The following is a 27,929-nucleotide window of genomic DNA, read 5'->3' on the forward strand; positions in this document are numbered from 1 at the left end:
CCTGTCTGTCCGTCAATCTATCTCATGAACCGTGATATTTGACAAGTGAAATTTTCAGAGTTACTTAATGTGAAATCTCTTGCCGCAATAAAACAAACAATAAAAATGGAGGGCAACAGATATCACGGTCATAAATTGGATTTGTCATTTTTTTTTTTGAGTTAATCTTAACGCTCTTATTTCTACGGAACCTTTAGTGTCGCGAGTACGACTCGCACTTGACTGATATTTTATTGGAGTAGTTAGTAACATAAAAAAAGTTGAACATAAAAATGTTAATGGAAAGGTATCCTTAATGTGACTTTTTATCTTAAAAACCCACACAGCCTATCTAGAAACAATATTCAATTTGAAAATTATACAAACTCGTATTTGAAAAGGTATAAACTATAACGTTATTTCTCTGATCGATTTTCTGTACGGACAAGTATAGGTGAATAGCCTTTCCAGACCATCACATTTTTTTAAGTCACATCCGTGAATCGAAGCCAGGAACCCTCGGGCACCAAGGTGGCGGCGGGCGGTCTGCCCCATAGCCCACAAGGGAACATTAGACTTGACACTAGCTGCTCCGCGCGGTTTCACCCCCGTGACTCCTCTCCCGTTGGTCGTAGCGTGATGATAATAGCCTATAGCCTTCCTCGATAAATGAGCTATCTAACACCAAAAGAATTTTTCAAATCGGACCAGTATTTCCCGAGATTAGCGCGTTCAAACAAATAAACAAACAAACAAACTCTTCAGCTTTATAATATTAGTATAGATTATAGTTAGTTAATACCTACTTATTTTATTTTTGTTTTTAATTAAGTAGAATTAAATCTCTCCGTTTAAAGTGGGTCAAAATCGAGTCTAAATAGTCTATTACATACAAACATACAATCTTACGCAAATTTACTATAATTAATTATGAAATACGTTATTTAAATATCACATTTCTATTGGTCTGAAAATTTTTAGAGCGTCTTAAGTACCTACAAAAGCACGATATGTAATCAAGGAAGTTTCCAGTACCTATAATTAAAATATACTTTTAGTAAATGAGAATAGGTATCTTTGTGGCATTCGAAAAACGTAGATATTAATAAGATTTAATAAAGAGAAATAATTAAATTAAATGTACAGTAGTTTGTAAGTAAGTAACAAGAGTTAGGTGTGTTTGTAATACGTTTCAAAGTAGGTAATTCATGATTCTGTTTTGGGTTAAACACAAATGAAACAAATATTTGCATATATGTACCTAGTTGGTAAAGATAATTACACTGGTCTAAATTACGCAATAATTTTTTAATACACTTAAATGTTAAATTATTTTAATATTCTGCATAATATGATATCTATGAATAGATTTAACTAAAATAAACTAGAAACTTAGAACAATATTTTTTAACCGGTTCAACCAGTCGGGGATCACAACGGATGCCTAACTATGTTATTTATATAAGTATAAAGACAAAAACAAAGAATAATAATGTCTTGAAGATTTTTTCAATCTATAAAATATGCAGCTAAGTACTTATAATAACTTTAAATTTAAACTAATTTCTACATTATTGATTTTAAACATAACTTCTGCGAAAGAATGTCGTTATATGTACGAGTAAGTAGATATAGACGTATAATTTTTCTTGTATTATTAAACGAAAAAGGAAACATTTGCACAAGCCCTTCCAAACTCCCGGACAACCTACATTTAAAATAGGTTTCATTAAACGTGTTTAGTGTTGAAATACAACAAGTAATAGTTAATTACTCTACACGCAATTAAGATGGACATTGATGTAGTAATTGAAGGTCTATTCTCATGAATTACACAATATTTGTAAAAAAGTAAAAGTTGTCTTGTGTTAGTTACACATTTGGTTATTAAAAAAACTACCTACTATGAATACGTAGTGTTATAGTACCTAAGTAGTTTGTAAAGTGTAAATAAAGGAGTTGATAGAGTTATAAATTATATCTACTAAATATCGAGTGATTACGCGTCTTCGTTGTGTTGAAATAATTTTTGTACGGCCAGCAAAAAATTTAACACCTCTATGATCTATCACTCAACGATTTTTTTGACAAGTGGCTGCGATCATTCTGAAATCTTAGGTATATATAATCTTTCTTCTTCTTAATATATATAAATCTCGTGTCACAATATTTGTCCTCAATGGACTCCTAAACCACTCAACCGATTATAATAAAATTCGCACACCATGTGCAGTTCGATCCAACTTGAGAGATAGGATAGTTTAAATCTCAAATCGATTTAGAGAAAGCGGGCGAAGCCGCGGGCGGTAGGCTAGTAAATATAAATAAATCTCGTGTCACAATGTTTGACCTCAATGGACTCCTAAACCACTAAACCGATTATAATACAATTCGCACACCATGTGCAGTTCGATCCAACTTGAGAGGTAGGATAGTTTAAATCTCAAATCGTTTTAGAGAAAGCGGGCGAAGCCGCGGGCGGTAAGCTAGTCTAATTTATAAAAAATACGTACCTACATGTATATACTTATACACTGTGATATTAGTTCAGGATACATCGCCCATTTTTGCAAGTGACTACTATCAAGCTAATTTTCCGTTTGTAGCTTTATTTTGATGAGACACCGAATAATTTCGTGTACGAAAGTCTCGATTGTGGTAGCTAACAGAGATAACAAGGATAAAAAATTTTGATTTGATGGTTCTCAAATATTAATTACGCAATTTGTAGGACAATATGTCTGTTGAATTATATAAACATTAACTAAGTTTGAAAACAAAAAAATCAGCTTGTTAGTAATAATTTATGATGACCTCGTTATCGATACACTTTGGAAAGGGGGACTCTTTGAACCAACCATAGATTTTGTAGGACAAATATTTTTTCGAATAATTTAGGTAATTATCTTGAGATTGAACCAAAAAAAAATTCAGTTAGTAATAAATATTTGAGAACCATCAAATCAAAAATTTTTATCCTTGTTATCTCTGTTAGCTACCACAATCGAGACTTTCGTACACGAAATTATTCGGTGTCTCATCAAAATAAAGCTACAAACGGAAAATTAGCTTGATAGTAGTCACTTGCAAAAATGGGCGATGTATCCTGAATTATATATTTATATCCCGAAGGAGAAACCGAACCCCTCCCTTAGATATCGGAGATAACATCCTAGAGGTCTATTAAGCGCTTGTTAGACCCACTTTTACATACAATTTGTAGCAAAATGGCCGGAGTCGAAGAAATCGTCTTGAATTACCTCTTTACATCTATTTTTAGAATAAGACCTAAGAATAAGACGTACTGAATTTACTAGTAAATTGTCATAAGAATTATCTGGCATCTCAAGAATATAAAAAAACATGTCTGTAGGCTGTAGCAGATTTAAAACCGTGCTGTTGTAAAGCGTACTGAAGGTACCTACTGAAAATTGGAATGTTTATAAAACATTTGAATAGGATATTTAACGACAATTTACAAAAATCAAAACAATCAAACAAAATTTACAATGATTTATTGATATCACATTACAATTTACATTAAAACTTAAACTAAACATTATGTACTAGCGTGATATAAACTAAGAAGCTTTTATTCATAATTTAAAATAAATCCACTAACATACATTATAGGTAAACTTAATTAATTTGCACGTCAAATCATGATTAACCCGAAAAAATAAGACGGAATACCATAATATCAAAACCTCCTTATTGTCACATTCAATAAGAGAGCATTAAATAAGTGACCTCAACCGAATTCTAAACAGAACCACAGTATAAAACATTTTTAATATTTATACTGAGACCGAAATTTGAGCCGTCTTGAAGTTGTGGGATCGTTTGATTTGTTGATTTCATTTTTTGGTAAAAAACATTATGACGTAAAGAAACAACATGCAGCGTCTTTCACACGAGCATGTGGTACCTACAATCCAACGTCAGTAGAAAATGGTAACAATGTAGTGTTGCTCTTACATCTAGCAAGTTAATACTCATAAACTTGTTTTCATCAATTATTAAGCTAATCACCGATCTTAATTCTTCCGTCGAAATAGACGAACTATCTAAATCAGCCATTATCGAATGTCAATTTAGTTCTGAATAATAACATTATTGGATCACATTAGAGAATTATTATCTATTAATTATATTAAGAGCCCTTTTGTCCATTAGCATATCTTACAACGATTTGAGAATCTAAAATATTAATTTGATCACAATCCTAATTCTCAAATTGATTTTAAATTTAATGTTTACATAGAGTCAATATAAATATACATTTATATAGTAGATACTTAATTGACGGGGTAAATTTTCATACAACAGAGCAATATATTCCTATCTACATTCCGTAATTACCTACGAATACACATCAAACGATCCACGCAAGATTACTGACTTACAATATAAATGCTTAGAAGTCTCCTCACAACACTGATCACTAGTCAATCTCCAACTTCCTAAAACTGCCTTCCACGGATGCCATGCCGCCCTTTAAATTGTTCGTCGAGTTTCTGGAAGAAATGATTCCTCTGGTGCTCAATATCTCCATCTTATCCAGGTCCAGGAGCACTTGCCTTTTTTCCAGAAGCAACTTCTTCGTGAAGACAATCATGTCTTTCATGGGAATGTCACCTCCGAACTCCTTTGGTATGCAGGCCACGTCGACTTCTTTGTATATGCTTTTCACGTTTGAATGTAGCTAAAAAATAACGAGATGTTAACGGTCGAAAGCTTTGAGATATAAAAATTCAATTATAAAGGACTAAAAATCAATTTAATTTCTCGTCTCTGTTTATGTTTGTATTTGAGAAAATTGCTTTCAAGGTTGGCAATTTTATATTTGTACACTGAAATTTATATGACTGAAAAACTATATGGCGCCTGCCGCTTGAGACGGCGACAAATTAAATGTATTATTACTCTAAAGTCTAAATTAAACTAAGCAGTGGCTTATTTTTATAATTTCAGCAACCTATCCTGTCGAAATTGGTTCAGTCGAATCAAAAATTTATCGAAAAAAAGGCAGATACAAAAAACTAATATTATGACACTACACTTAAATTTAAAGTGCATAGAAAAAAGAATTCAATCGGTACATAATAACACTAATTTACAAGCGATATTGCCACCAATAATTTGGTTAGTCCGAAAGCTATTACCACTAATAGCTTGATTGAGGCTATTGCTAATTACAAATTAATTTTGGAAAATTCAAAAGTGCACACCTCGACCTTGCCAAAGTATAATTGAATCTATAATTTATGTAACGGAAAAACATTAAATTAGACAATCTATACACGCAATACCTTCCACGATCAATAATGCAATGCTTTTACAATAGGGATGAAATTGAGGGTACGAAATAATTAGGTTTATTACGTATGCAACGTGCAGTAAATTTCATTGGCCCTTGATTGTGTATCACGGAAACCATGAATATTTGTGGCTTAATCACGACATGTATGAGACTGATCCTTTTTTATTTCAAAAGATAAGACTACTTGACGAATAGACAAATATATACCTACAAAACGTTTTAATAAATATTTGAGTCTTCATTGCAGTAACTATAAAGGTCTTGATTAAATTATACTTACATGTAATCTGTTGCCGATTTTGGGAGATACTTTCGTGGCAGCAAAATCGATGATGTATTTGAGAGCAGCCGGGACGTTGAACAGTTGCAGTTCCTTGTGACGCATCGGGAGAGATTGCTGTAAGAAGAAGTTGTTGTTACCGAAGAAAAATATAGGAAAAGAAGATCGTTTCCTAATAGCCTTGTGAAACAAAAGAAGTTAAGAAAATGGCATCTATAAGATATTCTTACCCTAACTTATATAAAATATTATAAATGCAAAAACTGTATCTGTCTGTCTCTTCTTTACGCTTCAACTACTGAGCCGATTTTCGTGAGAGGCATAGATACATTGAAAGGACAATAAATATTTTTTTCTATCGAAGGAATTCTTCGTCCTTGTGGTCTATCCAACAATAAACTATAAGCAAGTTTCTGCTGAATGAAGCCAAAATTACGTCTGTTTGAAAAAAGGATTTTTTTTGTCGAGAAAAGCTAATATATTGATGGGGCAAAATAAAGTTGCTATACTGTTTTGATAAAGAAAATGTCGTACAGGAGACCGTAATTGGATCCATGTTCTTAAGCTAATCTATTAGGATTCACTGCTTCAACTTCATTAACGTGAATTTCCATTTGAAATATCATGTAATTCTAGATTTCAATTGAATGTCTATTCCAGAGCTCATTATTTAGCTTTCAAAGTAACATGATAATTGATAACATACTTGTAGAAGGTCTTATTCTGATCACAATTTATAAAATTTTAAATTTTATTGTTTTGTTTAAATAACCAATTAAGTAACTAGAAAATATATGTTGTAAAATATTTGGTCACACTAAAAGCACTTTTACTAGGTTTTTCTCATTTGGTTCATACTTAGAAGCATGTTTAAAATCCGATTATTCTGATCACAATTTATAAAATTTTAAATTTTATTGTTTTGTGTAAATAACCAAATAAGTAACTAGAAAATATATGTTGTAAAATATTTGGTCACACTAAAAGCACTTTTACTAGGTTTTTCTCATTTGGTTCATACTTAGAAGCATGTTTAAAATCCGTCGAGTAATAGGTATTTAAATAGACTAATCTACAGTACAGTGAAATCATAAAACTATTAAAAATATAAAAAAAGACGTGTGGCACTCGGGGACTGCCGCGGTAAAGCTATTGCATAATGTATAGCATGCCTTCAAGCCACACCTCCGAGCCCGTCGGAGTGGGGAGCGTGAGATTTTTCGTTACGGAATTTCTGGATTCGGTCCCCGCGCTCAAGGCCCGCGATAGAAGCTATGCAATAGCTTAATAATTCCTTTAACCTTTATCTAGACCACAATGTATTAAGGGAAGGGACTGGCTTTCTTAACACAGGCTATGCCTAGCAAGAGAGCCAGAGCCTCATAATCAATATTGTATATTTTAAAGGTGAAATAAAGATTTTTTTTTTTTTTTTTAAAGTAAGTATATTAATTTAAATTTTAAAGCAGCATTAAACCCACGTTGTAAAACATCACATAAGCTTTTATTAATAATTCATCCATGATCCAGGTACAGGTAAGGAATAAGCTTTATAAAGCGCTATTCACAATAAATCCTGCGATACTGCGACTACAACTCGACGCAATAAGAAGGTAAAAAATTAACGCTGCAGTTCCAAATTTGTATGTGTTTGTGGCAAAAAAAAATCACTTGGAGTCTCGTCATCAATCTTGTGTTTATAATAATTTATTCTCATAATAAATACTTAGTAAATGCACGCGACATTCAATACTACATACTAGTCGAACAGCACCGTATTCACATTGCAACCCGTCGCACACGACTAGTCGTTAGACGGTTAGACGATCGATCGTACATACATGCATTATCATATTATGTGTAAATATCAAACAATTACGTCACTTTCGTATATTAAATTCAAGGATGAAGAATCGAGACGCGGTAATTGGAGCCATTTTTGTAATTAAGCAATAGTAAATTTAGCAAACCGATTACACTGATTATCTGCATGCATCTAAAGGATTATGGAGGAAAAAGTTGTTTCCTGAATAAATCATCAGAGAATAGCAATTATTTCGATTATAATTATATGAGAAATCTAACTAATATTATTAAAAATTTTAGTACCATATACTTAGTTACCAAAAAAAATTCGCAAGCTATCTCAGATTTTTATACATGGAATCCGTTTCCAAAAAACCCGCCCAGCACAAAAATGTTATCTAAATAACGCTACATTGAACATTCTCAACCCACCTCTCCCCATTTAAGGAGCCTCGCGAAGTCCACAGGGTTCCAAGACGTCACATGTGTCTTCGAGGAACCGCTTCCATCACCCACGTGCACAAAGCCCTGCACCTGGTCCGTAGAGTCTTCCATCAGGGTCTCGTAGACCACCAGGTGGGCGCGTACCATATCCCAACACGTGAACTTAGTAGCGTTGAATTTACCTGGAACAAATAAGAGCTTATAGCTAACTAGCTTTCCGCTCGCGGTTTCACCCGCTTTGTCCTAACCTAATAAATTATATAGGTACTAAGACCTTCTCCTTGAATCACTCTATGTATTAAAAACTACATCAATCCGTTGTGTAGTTTTAAATATTTAAGAATATATAATATTATGTATATACGAACAGCTTTATATGCCTAGGTATCTATTAAAGTGATTTTTGTATTTTGTGGTAACATAGAAGTGTATGCCTTACACTGTAACATAGAACTTAATGCCTAGGTAAATAAGAAACGTTGCTAAATACCAGACAACTGCAAAACTACCGCTTTTGTTTGAGTAAAATTTTTACGCAGGACTTTCTTCATTTACCTACTTTAACGAAATTTTTACAAGGCTTTTTTTGGCTTCTTAAGACGTAAGAAGTATTATAGTGATTTTAAATCGTCTATGTATTTATATTTATGAATGATTGATTATTGAATCTTTACCTAAACTAGGTACATGAATATTTTATCAATTCAGAATGTTTGAGTACCATCATTCGGCCATGATGTTTCCTACATAACAATTATAATAATGTTCTCAGCTCTTATATAGATTATAGGATGAAAATACATAGCTCTTTCCTCTTTAACAAAGGATTGAAATGTATAGGAGTGGTCATTGAAAATTTCAACTGCCAATTTCAACCACTAGGTATAAGGAGCTTATAGTTACACTATAGTTACACTATAATTGTTGACCGAATTACGTAGTTAATTCCACTGGATGATTTTAACAAGTTTATAATTATTATAATAATTTCACTGTAGGTATTATTCATCAAACCTCCTAAATAATTAATAAGATATTAAGATCCTATAATTCCGAATACACAGGATAGGTACAGGTTGATTAGCCTTATAAAGGGAGCCCGGAGCAGTATATTTTTTGATACCTTTGCAATAAAGGGAACATAATATATGTAATTATGTATATGGGATCTATGTTTGAACAAATCTATTAAAATATTGGTACAAAAATACGATCGTTGCGGTTACAAAACATAACTTCTTTGTATTTTTATTACGTTAAAGAAAGGTCAGAATAACATGTCAATAAATCATAACAACGATTATCCCCGTAATAGAAACCTGTTTGTTATAATCTTTACGAAATCTTGTGCGAAATTAAGTCCACTTATTCAGTATTTTTTATGTTTATCATTGTTATTGCGTGTGGTATGAATTACGAACAACTTCCTAAAGCGTAGGTACCTATAATATGTGAATATACATAACTAACGCATACGAAACAACAGGTCTATAATGATGGTAAATACCCAAAATCCACTTATCGAGACCTACTTTACTTTTATTGTTATAATCATTGAGATAATATTACTACGTATGGAGAAGACACCACGAACAAAATCTGTGCGCCATTTTTTTGCTCTAACTAAGTTTTAAAAATTATTATCTAGTTAGGTACTTACCGATGAAAGTTATTCCTTTGCACTTTTCCGTATTATTTGTATTATTTGTGCAATATCGTAACACACACGAAGGCATATTTGATGCGTTTCACTTTAAAACAAATAAAAAATGAGCGTGAAGTTAAGCCATATGGCTTATGGTGAGCGGAACATAAGGGATGTAGGCGGTGTCGTCTCCATATGTATATCTCAATGGTTATAATTAATTATTTTTTGACGAGACTTATTATTCAGTCTATGTACAAACATAATGTTATTCTATTACCACATACCCAACAAAAAAAAGCTTATATAACCTAAAAAAAACTATGAATTTTTGTGACCCAACACACAGTTTAAAAACATAAGTATGTATAGTAAGCATATATACATAAAAACAGCGTCACATTGACCTTATAAACAAGCAAATAAGATATCACACGGTTATGATACAGCAATTTCGCACCGTATGATCTTACCTGAAGTGTTGGATTCGCTCGTAATGTCAAAGTCATTACCTTCGCGTTGCAAGTTCAACATATCGCAAGAATCACATACAGTAAATAAACATCGCACAGCATAAACACCATATTTTATCCGATTTATAATAATTATTGCATATAAAACAAGTTATCTAGACAAACAAGACACGTCTTAATATTATCAAATACGTACAATCGGTTCGTGATCTTATTATGTAAATTTTTAACGTTCTCAACGAGTAAATAAAATTAATAACACTTTGGAGATGACTTTGTATCAAGCCAATGTCTTTATTTTTGCAAATACAAAATAATTGAAGTTAGACAGTTGCTGATCTTTTAATTTTAAAATCAAACCAACACCAGGTTTACACTGCAATTACATATATCTAATTTGCATTATACATACAGTAGAATTGCTCATATTATTATTAGCCAACCCTTTCTTGCCAGTTGTTATTTTACAAACAATTATTTAGATCCATTAACCATAAATGACTCCGAAAAGAAGCAACATGACGGTGCAGCGGTCACTACACAAGCTAACGAGTTTTACTTATAGATACGTCATCAACTTACTCATGTTATACACGATGACCCGGCGACCCTTGCTGTCACGAACTGGGGAAACGGCTATGTACCTTAAATGGAGAAATAATTTTGTAACGTCATATTGCATTATATAACGACGCCGGGAGGTCAAGGCTCCGCGTGGGAGCTTTCGAATAACCAGTCCAATATACCTTAAAACTAAAGAATATAGATTGGGCAAGCGCCTTTCATAATACGGATGTCTGCTTTGGTAACCATGTTAGTGGGTTTAAAGAATTTTTCGCAAGATCGAGGCCAATATCGGCATTTGTAATTAGCGGGCCTATATCGCGTGTGCACTGTGCAGTGAAACTATAATAGGCTAGCCTAAGTTTCTTCTCTTAAAGGATAACACAAAAACTTTACCTACACTTAGTGTAGGTATTGTTGTAGAAACTTCAATAATCTTGTTTGTTTACTTAATGTTGTAGAGAAAATGCATTATTCGCTTCACGGAGCGAGACTCGAGACCTATTAAAGATTCAGTCACATGAAGAGCAATACGGATGATATACTAGTAAAACTAATATAAACACGGTACAGAAGTAAATATATTTTCATTTCGTTGGTATACGCATTGCACTTAATATTTATGCAAAACATTTTCCTGGCCTATAATAATTTATATTGACTCGTTTATGCAAAGTATTGTTCTTGGCCTCAAAGAGAGGAAGTTATCGATATTATCATAAGTTTAAACATAAAGGACAAACGGAAGTTCGTTGTGGTTGAATAAGGGGACAAACCATGCGTAGGCTATAAATAAAAAAATAAAATAAATGGTATTGGAAAACCCAAATAAGGCCTTTATATCGAGAGCCTTGAAACTGTTCCTAATAAAACAGGGTTTAGATTAACATCAAAATAATAACAAGGTTAATCAAAGACAAGTGACAGGTCTGAATGTTTATATCGGTTACCAAAAGCAATATAGGGTAACATAGAATTATTTACATTGCAAAATAAGCATGCAATATAAGCTTGCTCCGTCGAGTTTGTCCTTTAGAAAATGCGACCCATTCAATTGATTGATTGTGATCGTTTAACATCACTTACTACAATTGATTTCAAGTCATCATACATGAACATCAAGAATGAGATAAATAACCCCGACAATTCCCAACTTGTTTGTGCCCTAATGGCTGCATCACTACATGTACTTAAATCATTGTCAAAGTCGCGTTCTTAATTACACTTTCGTGTGTATTTTGACATAAATGTTATCTCAATTATAACGATTATGCCTATACAATAATTTCGCAATGGATTACCATTTTTCAATTATTAGATTAACTTCCACTGAAATTAGTTGGCTAGCCTTTATCCGGTTATATGAACGTTACCTTAAATTGATTATGAGAAAACGGTGCAGCAAATAATTCCATGAAAGCAGACTGTTGTAAACATTCTGCCTTCGCAGAATCATTTCTCGTTAATATTCTCTTCAGTTATACTAGGAATATTGATATGAAAACTTAAATGCGTACCCATCACTGAGAATTTCCTTGAGATTCGCTTCTTCGCAGTCCAAGTTTGTCATACAATCGCTATAAAATTTTCTTAGGTTCAGATACTTTAGCAGCGTTTGTTGAGCCATCGGTATACTGAACTTCTTGTGTCGGAGAAAACGTAGTAAGAATGTATCATCTGCAATAAAACAATCATTAGCACTTTACGAAATTAGAATGAACACTAGTACAATTTTGTAACAATGAGAAAGTTATAGAAGTGTGTTTCAGACCCTGTAAAGTGTGACATAAGCGGTGCGGTAAACAGAGCATTGTTTACGGTAGTATTTAGAATATCGTATTGAAGTTTCTTAATGTAGAGTGTCTCAATAGGACACGATCTTATACTTTAACAAATTATTTGATACCCTGAGTAACTAACGAGGATAAAATTCGTATACCAAACTAATCTACATTTTTTTCTACTTATATTTCTGTCATGTTTTCCTAAGTTACCTTTGAGATCAGTACTTAATCTGCAATATTGTTTTCTACGCTTTCATTAGGCGGAACAACACTGACCGAACTACTTCGCGCAGCAATTGTTTTACGAGGCTGCTTGTTCAGTGCGGACCCGTGTTCCTTGATATCAACATGCAAAGGAGCCATACTTATATAAACGAACCAATAGGAACATACCTTGTCTAACGTTTTTGATGTCCGTGTTCTTCTGTATCCACTCTCTCATAATGTGCAAAGCCTGTTCCCTGGTGGCCGGTGTTTCTCGCAACTCGACGGCTGCTGTGTTCCTCACTTTACAAGATATGAGGTCATCTTTCTCGCATTCGTTAGACGCCAGTGTTGTGCCCACTGTGAGCAGCATACTTGCGGTCGTCATTTTGTTCTGCAAGAGATGATTCAGTTAGAAATTGTGGTACAAAGAGATGAGATATAAAGGAGTTGATAGGTTGTTTCGTAGCATTTAAGGGATCGTATAGCTTTAATGCATGTAGTTGAAGAATAAAGATAGAGGATTTTTTAGATCATTAATAATTGTCTTCTTTATAAAGTCATAAATGAACTGTAAAGACATACTTTAAGCTGCTACCTTTTATCTAACTACGAGATAAAATTAATACGTATAGATAGATAAAAATGAAAGATAGGACCCTTTATAGACTGCTCGTCTGTTGTTGTCTGTTCTATTAAAATAGGAAGGTATCGAACGACGATAGGATCTAATTAACTTTTAATTGTTTACAAGTCTCGCCTCTGTCTGCCCTCTTTGAGAAAATCTCATCTCTTTTAAATAATATATTAAATGCAATTCATTCACATTAATTATATGCAATAGCTCACATAATAAAAATCTACATAATATACAAAACACTCATGATAAATTATTATATCTTTCTAATTTTATGTGCAGGCCACGGCCATATTATAGTTGCGGTTTCCTTTTCAAGTTTAAGCAAGAACAGGTTTATTAATCAAACACATGTTACCATTATATTGTAATGTGTGATCGATGAATCACAATCTACTTAAAACCACATTAAAACGTTGCAATTTTGGCTGAGCTATTAGGGTTATCAAAATAGAGAAAGTGTTTCAATAATTTCTACATATTTCTATAGATCTTTATGAACAAGATTGTCATGAAGATTAACCAGATATAAACAGTAGTGAAAATTCCTACAAAACGTTCGAAATGCCTCACTAACACAAAAATACACATCGACCACCCTCCAAAAGGTACTTCTAAGTAGATGCCTGCATGAGTCTCATACCTACCTGTACGAAGAAACACGCAGCGAATGAACTTGTAGAACCACGAACGATTTTACATTAATATTGCATAGTGATATACTGACAACATAATATTCGCGCGGAGTGGAATGTGCCAGTTCAGAAATTTGTTTAATAAATTAAAACTTTAATACAAACACTCACTAAAAAGTAAACGTAAAAAACTTTCATAATTATTTTGATACATTTAATTAATTAGCCCAAGGCAAATATTTTCCAAAGACACCGAAATTCATGACTTCCTTTTTCATTACAAAATATTTCAGAATAGAATTCTAGGTCAGATTTATAAAAATCTAAATAATATGTGGATTTAATAAATATGCACAAAGTATAACTGTGAAAACATATGAAATATGTTTAAAGAAAAATCACCAATACAATATGTAATTATTCGTTTTATTCGTTATTTCAAACAAAATGCTTAGTAAGAACCCTACTACATATTCAGGGGAGCAACAGAAAAAAATTGACAACCCTAGGTTATATCACAAAATGAAAGTCAACTGTCAAGCTATTTCAGGAACACATGCTGTTCAAGGTTTCTGTGCTGCGTAATAGGTACATGTAGAAAAAAATTACTAAATCATTTGACATTTACTAATATCAAAATTACAACAAAATTATAGCCATTTGTAAAATCTTATTTGCAATAACCAAGTTATAATATCTAGATTACTCGTTATTAACACGTCAATATAATATATTTATATCACATCACGGCATCGTCATAACTGATATTTGCAAAGTATATTGTAACAACATAATGTTTAGAACTCTGATAGGCATAAAAAATATTAAAACAACATATTATCTTTTAACGATTATTTAATCTAACTAATTAATAGTTAATTCATATTTTTCAATTTCGTGTATTTTATTCAAGCTGCTTTAAGTTAACGTCTTTTTCTTTACATATTTTCCGATAACATTCTTCGGTATATATTTACCAACATTTCCAACTATTTTTACAATAGTATCGTCCCAAAACTCTGCTGGTCCAAAGGCGCTTCTTTTCACTGCTAAAGTTGCAAATCCCAACATTACTTCAGAAGTACAACCTTCTAATTTACCAATGAGCGCAGAAGCTTCCTTGTAAGCCTTAGCATGAATTCTTTCTATTTCACTTCTGTTAAAGGCACACAGTATTTGCCGAAGCGCTGCTAAATCGTAATAAGAGTAATCTTCTATATCTTTGCCAGCAAATTCAGCCCGAACACCGTCAGCAATAGCTGCAAGTTGTTCGTTATTTAACCCATAATCGAGGCCAAAGTTTTGTATAACGTCAATATTCTCAAAAGTGATATTCGCATATTCCTCGGGCTGTATCGCCGGTGTTACCCAGTGGAGTATTGTAAGAATTCGGTCTGGAATATTCGCGACACCGCCGTAGTACGTTTTTATTGATTGCCACATGTAATCCGCTTCCGAAAATCGCAACTGTTCCTTACCAAGGTGAGCTAAACAGTTGATTATTTCTTTTGGTTGCATTAATTGCAATTCTGCTAAGGATGTGGTCTTTTTATCCGATGCAACCTCAAGAACTTCGTTGCACGTAAGACCTTCACTGTTATTTATTATAATAAGCATAATGAAAAATATATTTAAAGACGCTGCTCGCATTGTCGGCTTGAACAGTGGAGCAAGATTGAAAGGTTGTAAAGAAAATGGAATCCATTTCTTATTAACAGCTACCCATTGATCCGTACATACACAATGATGAAAATCGCATGCATACTTAAAGGTTGCGTGACTGTACCCAAGGAGGTTCTGCATTTCGTTGTAAACAAAATTGTTAAGTATCATGATCTAATAAAAATTATAGTACTCATTCTTTCCATTTTATCTTTCAATCTCGTACCGTTATAAAAACGCAATTAACATTACAATATGCTCAAAACAATGACCATTTTCAATAGCGTTTCATAACGTATTGAGAGCAAGACCTTATGTAAGAAGGTGCGTCGGCCGCTTGTTAGAGCAAATTAGGCCCATGATAGATAACGCATCTTTTGAAGCATTCGTTTCTGTTACTTTGTTTTGTTAAGGTCGTGTCCCATTTAACGAGTGAAATGTATACCTAGTATATACGGATTGTAGACGATGAATGAAATGGCCGATTCATATAGCTATTGTGACTAACGACTTCACGTTAACATTTATTGCATTGAATGAGGTTAAACTTGAGCATTGACTCTTGAATGGTCTTGGTAATGATTCGTCTATTTCCAATTAAACATGGTATTTAAAGGTGTTACAATTCATTTAGTATTACAGCACGCTTAGCCGTTATTTAACAGCATGCAAATTTATATTATCTTTGGTAAATTTAAATTCTATTGTTTACAATTTATGAAGAGTAAAAAGTATACCACTTAGGTATCATATAAATTGTTACAAACTAAACGAGTTGGTGCTATTTATATTAAATAATAATTATGCAATGAGATCTAGTTAAGGATTTCATTTTTAACTGTTCTCATTTTCATAAGGCACAAATACTCTAATTCTTCCATTATGTCACAAAAAGTGTGAAGCCACATAAAATAGATGTTGAAACTATTGTTAATCAATTATCTTCGCTAATGGTTTTGGCAACACTACTTTATATTATTATAATAATTGTTACATAATTGATTTTTATCAAAACAAGCCAAATGGCAGTAATTTACAGAAAAAATGCTACAAATTTAATCATCGTTCTGGAACTGGATATCTTTATGTTTTTATTTGGTTCTATGTATTATATGAATTAAGACGTTTTCTACACGTGTAAAAAATACTAGACAATAGCATTGTTGTAGTATACTTTTAACCTAATAGTATTTGCTTGTAAAACATTATTTACCGTGTATACATTATCAAGTAATATGACAATGTTTGCATACATACGCTAATAAATGAGCCGTTTACCTCCGTATAAAAATGCAGAGAACATTGTATTTATTTAAGAAACGCACACTATTTTGATAAATGGCAATAAGGAAGCTTTAAAGGTTTGTTAGAATGAGATAAGATTATCCTTGACTCTACTATAAGCTTATTAAATTTTTTGTATTCACAACAAAGGATCCCATTTAGAATTTGCCTTAAGATTTCGCAAGTTCCTCGAAGCCATCAAAGAATATACATTATACACGGTAGGTATATATACCTATGTGTTTGAGCCTTGTAGGAAAGTGTATTAAGAAAATAACGGACGAACGACGTCGGACTCGTCTTTCATCTTGTCATGGATGCATTAAAAGTTGAATGTATCGATGGATAGAATATCTACCCTATATAGAGGGGAGGTTTATTGCTTTTTCGAAAAAATAAAACTGCTGTACCTATTTTGAAAATTCTTTCACCACTACGAATGTTATTCCTGAATGACAGAGGCTATGTTTTGTTTTTATCCCGTGTCAATCTGAGTGATGCTGGATGGATCAAAGCGCGAATTTTTCACAGGTTTTATTTTATTTTTGGATGTTATTTTTCTTTGTGGCACGGGTATGCCAGCGTGACGCGAAAAACAGGGTGGAAAAACAGAGTAAGTAACAAAATAGTTTTCAAATAATATGTTATGTGACCATATATTCCAGTAATCAATTTCATTACCTTATGTTTATTTCTTTATTCTTAACTAGATATTTACGAGTACATACCTATTAATTATTATCTAATGTTTTACGTCACTTGTATTTGCATGGATATTGTATATAACACTCATATTATTTAAAGTAATAAACAAATCCATTTTAAATTTGTTATTTACCTACTAAGAAAATATACTCTAAGTCTAAGTAATTACATGATATTAATTGTAAAAATGTCTCTTTGAATGATATTAATTACCACGTTTAAAGTTATAGCTTGGAAATTAATGGAAGAGGCAACATAAGTTGATATAGGATTAAATAATAACTAGTAGGTAAGTAACTGCAAGCTTTTCACCTGCGACTTCGCACGGGTAGACAAAGGAAATTCCCAGGGGAATGATATGTCACCGCGATGAACAACAACTTTAGCCAAGCAATTCATATCATATCATTATCAATCTTTACGACACAAAAGATGTAAAGAAACGTTGGTAAACTTTCAAAAAAAAAAAATAAAGAAATAAAAAAATGCACTTCATATTTATAATATTACTAAAGATTTGTTAAAAGAACAAAAAATCCAATTCGATTAAATAAAGTTTGAATGGTTCGATGGGTTCGATGTTGTTTTTATCTATAATACGCACGACTTTTTAGGATGTTATAACCGTTTCCAACGACTGCGCGACTACGACGCTTCGATCGATACGGAGAGCTATTTCATTTTTATCGAATACCTCTAATATTGTACATCCAAATAATTCAAAATCCTTTCAGAAAAGTTTTACATAGGTTCTACCGCTATATTTATACTTACATATAAATTACAAACTCAAAATTCCACTCTGTTCTTATGATCATACTAGCTCTTCCCCGCGGTTTCACCCGCATTGCTCTGCTCCTGTTGGTCTTAGCGTGATAATATTATAGCCTATGCCTTCCTCGATAAGTGGGCTATCTAACACCGAAAGAATTTTTCAAATTGGACCAGTAGTTCCCGAGATTAGCGCGTTCAAACAAACAAACAAACATACTCTTCAGCTTTATAATAGTAGTATAGATTACATAGAAGTTTTGTAAGTCAATCATACCTCCTTAGTATGGAGGTGCATGCATTGAATTGTTTATAGAAAAATAGCGATAATCAAGAAAATAATCGTCCGTATAAACGCAAACCATTCATGTATCAGCGATTAATGCAATTATGTACTTATTTTCCTTGAAATGTGTCTGTTTACTAACTATAGGTATTTCTCTAAGGGTTTTTCCATTTCAACTTGTTATTAAACAAATGAAATGTGTGAATTAATATCTTATAAGCAATTAATTATAATATTATATTCGAGGAACTGTGGGGATCGTCGCTTGAATCTATAATTTGTCTATGACCAAATAGTGGAATTTTTATGCCTATTTCCGATGTGATTAACCTCCCAAGGATTATAAGTAGATATTAATTTCGATAGACTTTTAAATTTTAATTAACTAATTATTAAATAGAAAATTTTACCTTCTATTTTGAACTTTTTAGTTTATAATTAACGTTTGAGGATTTAAGCTTAGGGCAATGCGTTTCTTTTCGATATTTTAAGACACGAGCAAATTGTAACTGAATAAATTTACAACCGTGTTCTTAGGTACCATAGATACAATTGGCCACTTAATTTTGAGTTAGTTACATAACTTATTCATTTTCGTTCACCAAAACACTATAGAATTACATCAAACTATTGTAGCGCATATAATTCGTGGACAATGTTGCAGTCATTATACGTCTATTGCGTTACGTATTCACTAAATTGAGTAGCGATCTCACCAAATTACGACCTGTTGGTAAAAGTAGGACATGGGTATTTCTATCGTTTCGTGCAGATTGACATTATTTGCGAGAAAAAAATAGAATTTGTTTTTGTTAGTATCATTGGATAGATACATGAAAAACAAACTAGGTATGTGAATATCAATTAATTATACATCAATTTGACAATGATATGGGCTTTGAAAGATTATTAATAAGTATGGTAATGAGTAAACAAATTTGGTAATGATATAAAGGACAATGGTAATGAATAAATTTAATTGGTAATGACAATGTGAATAAAACGAACCTTTGTAATTTATCTATTTTATAAAAAATAAACACTTATTTAAATACGAAAGAACTAACATCAACATATTACGTTTAACTAAAAAAATATAGCACCACTTTATCAATTAATCAGTCTTAAAAGTTACAATCACAAAATTATCTAACTACATAACTTCTATCTTAGAGAACTTAAATCTATTAGGAATTTTAAATACAGTCTTAAATTACTACCATGAAAGCAGCCCAAAGTGCTTGAAAATTTGAGTAATTATCTATTATTAGAATAATCAAAAACATACAATTATTAACAATCATATTAAGTCATCTTTATATTATTATGATATGCTCTCTTCTTCATCTGAAGATTCATCGAAAAAGTTTCTCACAAATGTTTGCTTTAGTGGTTTTTTTTTTTCTCTTTTATCTTTCGAATAATTACAGTAGATGCTTCACCAAAATAGTAATTGGAATTCTTCTTCGATTCTTTAATGCTAAATAACTCTTCTTCTGAATCCTCTTCAAAAATTTTATCTGACACCTGTATAGTTACAATCTCTACCTTTCACCTGACACCTTTTAATGAGGATCGGCTCTGTAAAGTTCATAAATCCGAGATGGTATCCATGTGAGCATATTTCTCCATTTTCACAGAAACAGCAGCTAAGAGCTCTTAATGTCATTAGATAGTTATTGGACTACAAGACTTGATGTACTGACATCTTTCCATGAAATGGCTGAACCACGGATGGAATTTGTTTTTCAGCTAGGTCACGCTCTGATACATATATAAATTTTACATTTTTTACTTTGCTCTCTACACTTGTCCAAAATTATTCTAGGCTATCTACATCTACCCAGCCGCACAATTTGATCTGCAGTCCTCTTTAAAACGGCTCCAGCACCATCCGGTGCCCCCTTACCGCGTCCTGCTTCTAAATAATTCCAAGTAATAGATTTGAGTTCCGGAAAATCCTTCAACTAACTTTTCTTCTCGTGTTTTTTTCGACTTAGTCCTAGCCATCGTCTTATCTGTAAATAAGACTAAAAATAAAGCATTATCCATTAAAAAAGGATGTTTTTAATGGTTCCATATTAATTTTGTAATATAACGATCATTGGGACAAAAAATACCTACATCTAACTACTATGTTCATTTAAAATTTGACATTGTAAACTTATCGTCATTACCTTGTCATTACCATTATTTTATGATCATTACCATTTTCTGAATAGGAGATGGTAAATTATGGTAATGAAAGGAATGGTAATGATATCCTACCACATTTTTTTGATTTGCTCGTTTAATAAAAGTAAAATGATTGGAATTAATATTCAAAAGATGTTAAGACCTAAATATTATCATATAATCATCCACAATACAAACAAAATAATTACTCTTTATCAAAAAATATCTCTAATGGTAATGAAAAAAAAACTTACCACGACCAAAAATCTCGTATATTTTGTTGATTTATCTATGAACTGCAAGCGTCCACTCTGTTTCGTGTTTACTGATCGACGAAGTAAGGATCGCAAAAAGGGGAGTGAGGCAGGGAATATCGTTAGTGCGTTCGTACAGGTTGATTCTTTTTAATTTTTATTCAATTGATGGTAATGAGTAATTTTTTTGGTTAAACGTAATTTATCACAGCAAATGTAAATAGCAACCGTTAGCGGATTTTTATTCACATATTTTTATGGCTGGATTATTACTTTATACAAACAAATTTATAATAACACAGAAATGTACATAATATTTATTTTATTTGCTTACAACTACCAAAAATCGCTTTCTGACAAGAGAAGGTAATGATATTTAGGCAGGTATTTTAAGTATATCTTTTTTTTTACGTAACTGAAATAATTTTTTTTCAGTGGCAAATATACATATGGATCATATATAGAATTTAAAAAATATTTTGTGTCTAAGCCTTATTTAGTTTTGGTTTAATCCTCACTGACACGTGTTTTGCACGAAACGGTAGAAAAACCCACATAATGTCACATGAAGTGGATTTTTTGTTAATAAATGTAATAGTAAATAGAAACTTTGTGCAGCGGCTTGTGCAGGTGAGGCAATTTAGAGGTAGATGTTTTTAAATAGTTTTATAGTTCTACTTTGAACTGAATCACGTTGTTTTGCAATATTACTTTGGGGTACTAAGTAGTAAAGCGACATAGGTATTCTCCGTTACACAAAACAGATACCTACACAGAAAAACATAAAAATTTGACAAGCCGTTTCAGAAGAGTTTGATTACAGAGATTCACGAGAATTTGTGATTTTTATAATATAATCATAAAGATATATATATATAACACCTCAAAAGCAGGTAGACATATAATATCAACGCATCTACAAGTTAGAGCGTGTACAAAGGGGCAGGGGTTCGATCGGAGTTAATAATAATATAAGCGCCAGGTTTTTGAGAGCCAAATGACAATTTGACGGTACTGAAATTGAACAGCCGAAACAAGAACCACAAGCTTTGACATTTCCTACTGTTGTTTAGACGTCAGACCACCTGTGCTATTAACTATTCTGTGCCACAAGGAAGGTAACACGCAACCAGTAACCACACTTACACTAGGTATATACGGATAAACCTAACGTTTATCTTATGATGTAGGTGAAGAAGTAAACATATCAATTACTATTTATACCACAAGAATACACACTATACACAGCAAAATGTACAGTATGTAAGTATGTCCCACTTAACCTGAGCAATGAATAATTCAAAATTATGATAAATTAGGTCGAAGCCAATGTAATTCTTAAACTAATTGGTATCAGTTTATCATATTATTTTACAATAATAATATTGTTTAAACTTAAATTGACCTCGCAATTGTATGTACATATCGTGCGAACATTTTTTAAATGCTTTATTTGAATTCAACCTAGACGTGTAGGTTATGGCTACATAATTTTGACTACACACCCTTTATCCAGGCAATGTCAGGTTTAATATATTCTAAGAATGATATATGTATTATGCAGAATGATATCTTATTTTATTTTTAAACTTAAACCTGCAAGACAAACGTACCTATGTTATTTATAATTTATACCTAGTTCACCTACTTACAATCTATACTTTGAGAACTCGAGTATGGATAAACAAATTTTAATGATTCATTATTTTAATTCCATTAACAGAAAAAGAAACTCATGGAAAATTACTAAGTCATGGTAAGTTATAAAAAAAAAACTTTAGTTCACGGATTACAAGAAACAGTAGAAAAACTTGAATATGAAAATTACGGAACTTACTGAAAAACGAAACGATTATATTTTATCGTAGCATGAGTCTTGTTTTAAAATCAGATCATATTATTATATTAAACATCGTTATTAATAAGAACACTTCATCAATACTTATTATTATTATATCTACTAATACATTATACAATCTATTTGTACTTACCTATATACCTAGTCTAATATGCAATCTATTTGTACCTATATAAAGTCTAAATACTCCGGGGCAAAGTTTATTACAATTGCATGTTTAAAATGTATTTTAAATATTATTAATAGGATACTGATTAATTTGATACTAAGAAATTACGTTTATCAAAAAAAAATACACTCTGTTTTTGTAAAGCTTTTTAGTTACACAAAAACAAAATACGGACGTCAACTAACTACATAATTAGGTATCTATTTAATTTATTTTATTAATTCATTTATCATTATTTCTGAATATGACAAAATATTAGATAATATATTCATTTCAGATGTGCATTGTCATCATTAAGTATTTTATTTTGTTGTTTTTCCGACAAATTTATTATAAACTAGCGGTCCGCCCCGGCTTCTCCCGTGGTATATATAATTACGTTTTCTCTACATAAGAACCATCATCGTACTTAAAGGAATATAATAAAAAAGAATTATCCAAATCGGTACACCCGTGATGCCGTGTAGATCGTTGGTCGTTGGTATTCCTATCAAATATCGTTTCCTTTTCGGACATTCTTTATCTCAAGTGTTTGAAGAGTTACCAAGTTTTGCTGTCATACTTTAGAGAGATTTAATTTTCATCTGGGGAACCGAATATTTTTTTTCAGAAATATGTACTTATAACTGACTGATTTTTTTTTTTTTGATAGGTCGTGATAAAATGATACGTATTTGGTTAAAATAAAAATCTCTCAAGCTCAAAGATAGCCTAAAGAGTGGTTATTTTAGTTATTGTAACTGATTTATACCAATAATTATAGTAAGGTTTCTGACAACTGATCCCTTTATTATATACTAGCTTCCGCCCGCGACTCCGTCCGCGCGGATGTCGGTCTTTGCGTGCATGGTTTATTTCTCTATTTTGAATAACTCTGACAATGACATGTTATAAATATCTATTGGACCCAAATACGGGTAGGCCTATAATAATACGCAACGTGTGTTCGCGGTTCTACAGAACAACGTCTATGGATAAAACTGAAAAATTAAGATTAATTTTTTTTCTACGTATTTTTTCAGGATAAAAAGTATCCTATTTTACGCCCAGGATAATAAGATATAATTATACCAAGTTTCATCGAAATCGAACCGTTAGTTTTCACGTGATGTCTTCACATACAGACAGACAGACAAAAATTTTTTTATCACATATTTGGGTTTGGTATCGATCCAGTAACACCCCCTGCACCCTTCTTCAGATTTATTATATGTAGGTATAGATATTTTTTTTAATCTAAATAGTAAAAACTATCAATTTTTACAAAATTATTATTATTTCCTCTGTTTTATAGCTAGGTACCACATTAACTGAAATGTAGTTGGCCACATATGACATAGCTAAAACGATATCCGGGCTGCACGCCTAACATCACGGTCTGAACTCTGAAGACTGAAACTCGAAACTAAACTAAACGCGAACACACAAAGGTGTTATAACAAAATTTGCTCACGAAAATTGGATGCCACGCGCAAAATAAAGCACAATGGAACAAGCTGGATTACACCTCAACCCTTGTTTAAAATGGGTTTTCACTAGTCTGTTTTATAAGTTTAGTTCGTGTGTTGTTTTATACGGATTAATTTAGATTTTTTTTTAATCTGAATATTATTAGTTAGCGTGTATGAACTAGGTATTTTTTTGTGAGAAATCAAGGCTTTTTTGTATCTTTTTTTATAAACAAAAAAAATTGAAACATTGTTCATGATTAGTAAGCTTCATCATACTGTTTAACGCAAACTTATTTTTTTATTCTATTTTAATTAACACAGACGGAAAAGAATTAAGCGTCGAAGTAAGATAAGTAGATATATGAACTGTATGCTTTTTATAATGTAGGTACTTATCAAAGATGAATAGCCCGATTTACCTACACATTTCATTTATTATATATAGTTATAATAGGGTTCATAATAAAGAGTTCATAATACAGCCAACTAGGTAGTTACTATAAAACATTAATCAGGGTATTTTCCAATCACAACAATATCCGGCCAAATAATCTATCTACGCTGTTGGCAAATGTTTTTCTCAAGGAAATCGTCATCGCAAAAAACCGTAAAGGATTAATCTTCTATATAACAATAAACATAAAACAGGAAAAAACATAAGACCAACGCCCGACGCTAGAGAACCCAAACATATAAAGATGATATTGGTTTGTATAAATTATGTACCTATTTGACGTTACAAAAAATATCTACGGAAATTACGTATTTTAGTTTATACGAACGCAGATTGTAGCATTTTGTTTAGTTTATTTTTTGTGTCTTATTAATAATGACGTAAATAATACAATCTGTATACTGTAGGGGTTATATTTTAACAGAATAATAATACAATTTACTGAAATAATTGAACAATCGTACCTACTTACGACACTAATTTTTTTGTGCTACTTCGGAATATAGACCACAGAATCATAAGATAATACGCGACAGTTAGCTAATATTACTTATGAATCACTGAATAATAATAGTCAAAATGAAAACTTAATGATTAACTAGGTACAGTAACTTTCCATTGCTATCAATATTTTGTTATTGTTTTACAAATTTAGTCTCATTTTTCAAGCAAATGTTTCGTACACTTATGTCGGAAGCAACATAAATCAGCGGTCCTTCAATCCGTTATAACATTGCACTCTTTCATAATATACAAATAATGTGAGATCATTTGTCAACATTTGACAGTTATGCGAGTCGACGAAGCGTAGGGGCATCGCCCGCGTGATCCACGAATTCACTACAGCTTATGTAAGAAGTGTGCAATATAACAGTTATTGAGTAACGTAGCTATAGAAAATGTCCTAGTAATGACAACATTGAAATAATAATCGAGATATTGACATTGAAATCTCTTTGTGATACACCGAATGTGTTGTACTTGAGGCGTAACTATGTAAAGTTGAGATGCTAAGGCGCTAAATGTAATAACATTTGGCCAAGAGCTTTTGAGCTTTCGAGAAATCTTGTGTGCATCACAGTTATTTGAATTGAAATCCGTAACATAAATCATAAAAGATATGAGTTCTCAAACGTCAAAACAACAAATAACAAAAAAAAATAAGATTTTTAACCACCGAATTACGTCATGCGTTAAAATTAACAGAAAAATAGGTGTAATTTATAACTTCGAATGCAAACATTGAGGATCATCGATTCCGTGACGTCAGTTGATATAATAAATATGTATATGAAAAGAATGTAAACACCGTAACGTAATAAGTTATGAAAATACATACCGGGCCGGCAATCTGGGCCATTGAAACCAATGCCAAACGCAATCGACTTATCGTTATAACAATTAAGAAATTTTTAAAACAGTCGTTACTGAAACACATAATCATTTGCTTTATAAACAAGAGATTCATTATCATATTGTAGAATAATACCCAAAATGAACACGGTCCTTTGGAATTTTCTAGATTCATATTATTTGTTACCTACTTATAGACGCCCGCGCCGCGCCGGCGCAAACGCGGAAGATGCCAGCGATGATTTTCTACGTTAAATTTGATAATAAAATTACCGTTTGGTTAAGGTTTTAAACTAAGGTAAGGTCCTGTGAGGTTTGGAGCAGATGCAATGCATATGTGATATGTCGCAGTCAAATTGTATTATTTCGCCGTTTACAAACGCTTGTGACCCTCTTTTTGTAGAATTTTGGAAAAAGCAAATACTCAGCATTTTACAAAATGCCAAGCATTTGTAAACGGCGGAATAATACAATTTGACTGCGACACATACATTTTACATATCGATTTTTCTATTCTTAAGACTTTTTTATTCATCAACTGAGGCACGGTAAGCGCATTCAGAAAATAATTAAAGTACCTACGACTTATTATGGGTTCAATGATCCCGTTTTGTAAAAGCATTATTTAATTGATCAGAAAAGAGGGCCTTAGCGTAGGTATTTGATTAAGCTTTCATATTTATTCAAATATAAACTGAAGCGCTTGTTGAATCGTGTGAATACGTCTAAAAGTAAATTATTTTTTCATAACATATACATATTTATAGTGTTCTTAAACTGATCCTAGGTAATACAAGAAATAATTCCATAAAAATATAATGTGGTTATTTTAGTAAGATAAATAGTTTTACTGTAAATAACTTGTGTGGTAAATAAATGATGTAAAAATCTAACATAATCCTATCCAAAACTTATGATGACATCCAACTTTTGTGGACATTTGTAATGTAGGACAACACAGTCACGATTTATAAAATGTTAGCTAGGTTGCATATTTATTAATATTTAATAAAAATGTATTTAGAACTTTGGGTATTTTAATATTCTGAATATAATATTAAAATTTGAATATGTACCTTACTACTTAGTTCGATAAATTAAACGTCCATCGTAGATAATACAGAATACATAAAATTACTAGGACATGAAATAACCGATTTTTTCGTATTTAATAAAACTTTAGAAAATTATCACAACTATTTTTTTTTTATTAATTTATTATCCAGAAAAATAATTTTAAAAAGTACGCAGTAATTAAATTTCTAGTTCGTTATTTATCTTTCGCAACACATTAAAACAAAAACACCCTAGCAATAAAAACAAAACGCAAGCACAAAATAAAAATCACCAATTTTAAATTAAAAAAAAAAACACAAACTGTATTAGATAAAATCCTGGCAACAAAAAAAACACTCACAGAAAAAAAAATGCGTGTTATCCTGAAATTGGCGCGAAAACCAGCTCACTCGGCGACGCACAAGCTAATAATGTTATGCCAAGAACAGCGCTCTCGGCGTCTATCCTCCTACAGCATTTACGATATTAAGTATATCGAGTGAAGCAAGAAAAAAATATAAGTAATATTTTATCACACGTGTTTTAAATACTATAAATAATGACCGAAACACCTTGACGTCCGGGTTCCTATCGTTTTGGCTAGTTTAGCCAGATCGTAGAAAAAATACGCAGTTTAAAGATTTCATATATTTAAATAATTTACTATTATTGATTAG

General features: G+C 31.9%; 2 protein-coding genes across 2 annotated transcripts; both read right to left on the minus strand.

Annotated features, from left to right (window-relative positions):
* Window positions 1-3,477: 3,477 nt before the first annotated feature.
* On the minus strand, window positions 3,478-27,752 carry LOC123705306 (clavesin-1). The gene is made up of 7 exons (XM_045654041.1): window positions 27,614-27,752; window positions 12,692-12,896; window positions 12,032-12,191; window positions 10,533-10,594; window positions 7,821-8,014; window positions 5,583-5,699; window positions 3,478-4,684 (listed from the first exon to the last, which is right to left on the minus strand). The coding sequence occupies exons 2-7, from the start codon at window positions 12,888-12,890 to the stop codon at window positions 4,424-4,426; spliced, it is 993 nt and encodes a 330-aa protein (XP_045509997.1). The 5' UTR covers window positions 12,891-12,896; window positions 27,614-27,752; the 3' UTR covers window positions 3,478-4,423.
* Window positions 14,355-15,818, minus strand: LOC123705307. Its single transcript, XM_045654042.1, has one exon. The coding sequence runs from the start codon at window positions 15,605-15,607 to the stop codon at window positions 14,693-14,695; it is 915 nt and encodes a 304-aa protein (XP_045509998.1). The 5' UTR covers window positions 15,608-15,818; the 3' UTR covers window positions 14,355-14,692.
* Window positions 27,753-27,929: the final 177 nt, after the last annotated feature.

This window comes from Colias croceus, chromosome Z, assembly GCF_905220415.1.
Source record: "Colias croceus chromosome Z, ilColCroc2.1".
Lineage (NCBI taxonomy): Eukaryota > Metazoa > Arthropoda > Insecta > Lepidoptera > Pieridae > Colias > Colias croceus.

Coding starts and splice junctions, on each gene's coding strand:
- LOC123705306 (XM_045654041.1), bottom strand. CDS start 12,890: ATGACGACCGCAAGTATGCTGCTCACAGTGGGCACAACACTGGCGTCT. Junction 12,192..12,691: donor CATCAAAAACGTTAGACAAG/GTATGTTCCTAT, acceptor GTTTTATTGCAG/ATGATACATTCTTACTACGT. Junction 4,685..5,582: donor AAATCGGCAACAGATTACAT/GTAAGTATAATT, acceptor GTTATTTTTTAG/CTACATTCAAACGTGAAAAG.
- LOC123705307 (XM_045654042.1), bottom strand. CDS start 15,607: ATGATACTTAACAATTTTGTTTACAACGAAATGCAGAACCTCCTTGGG.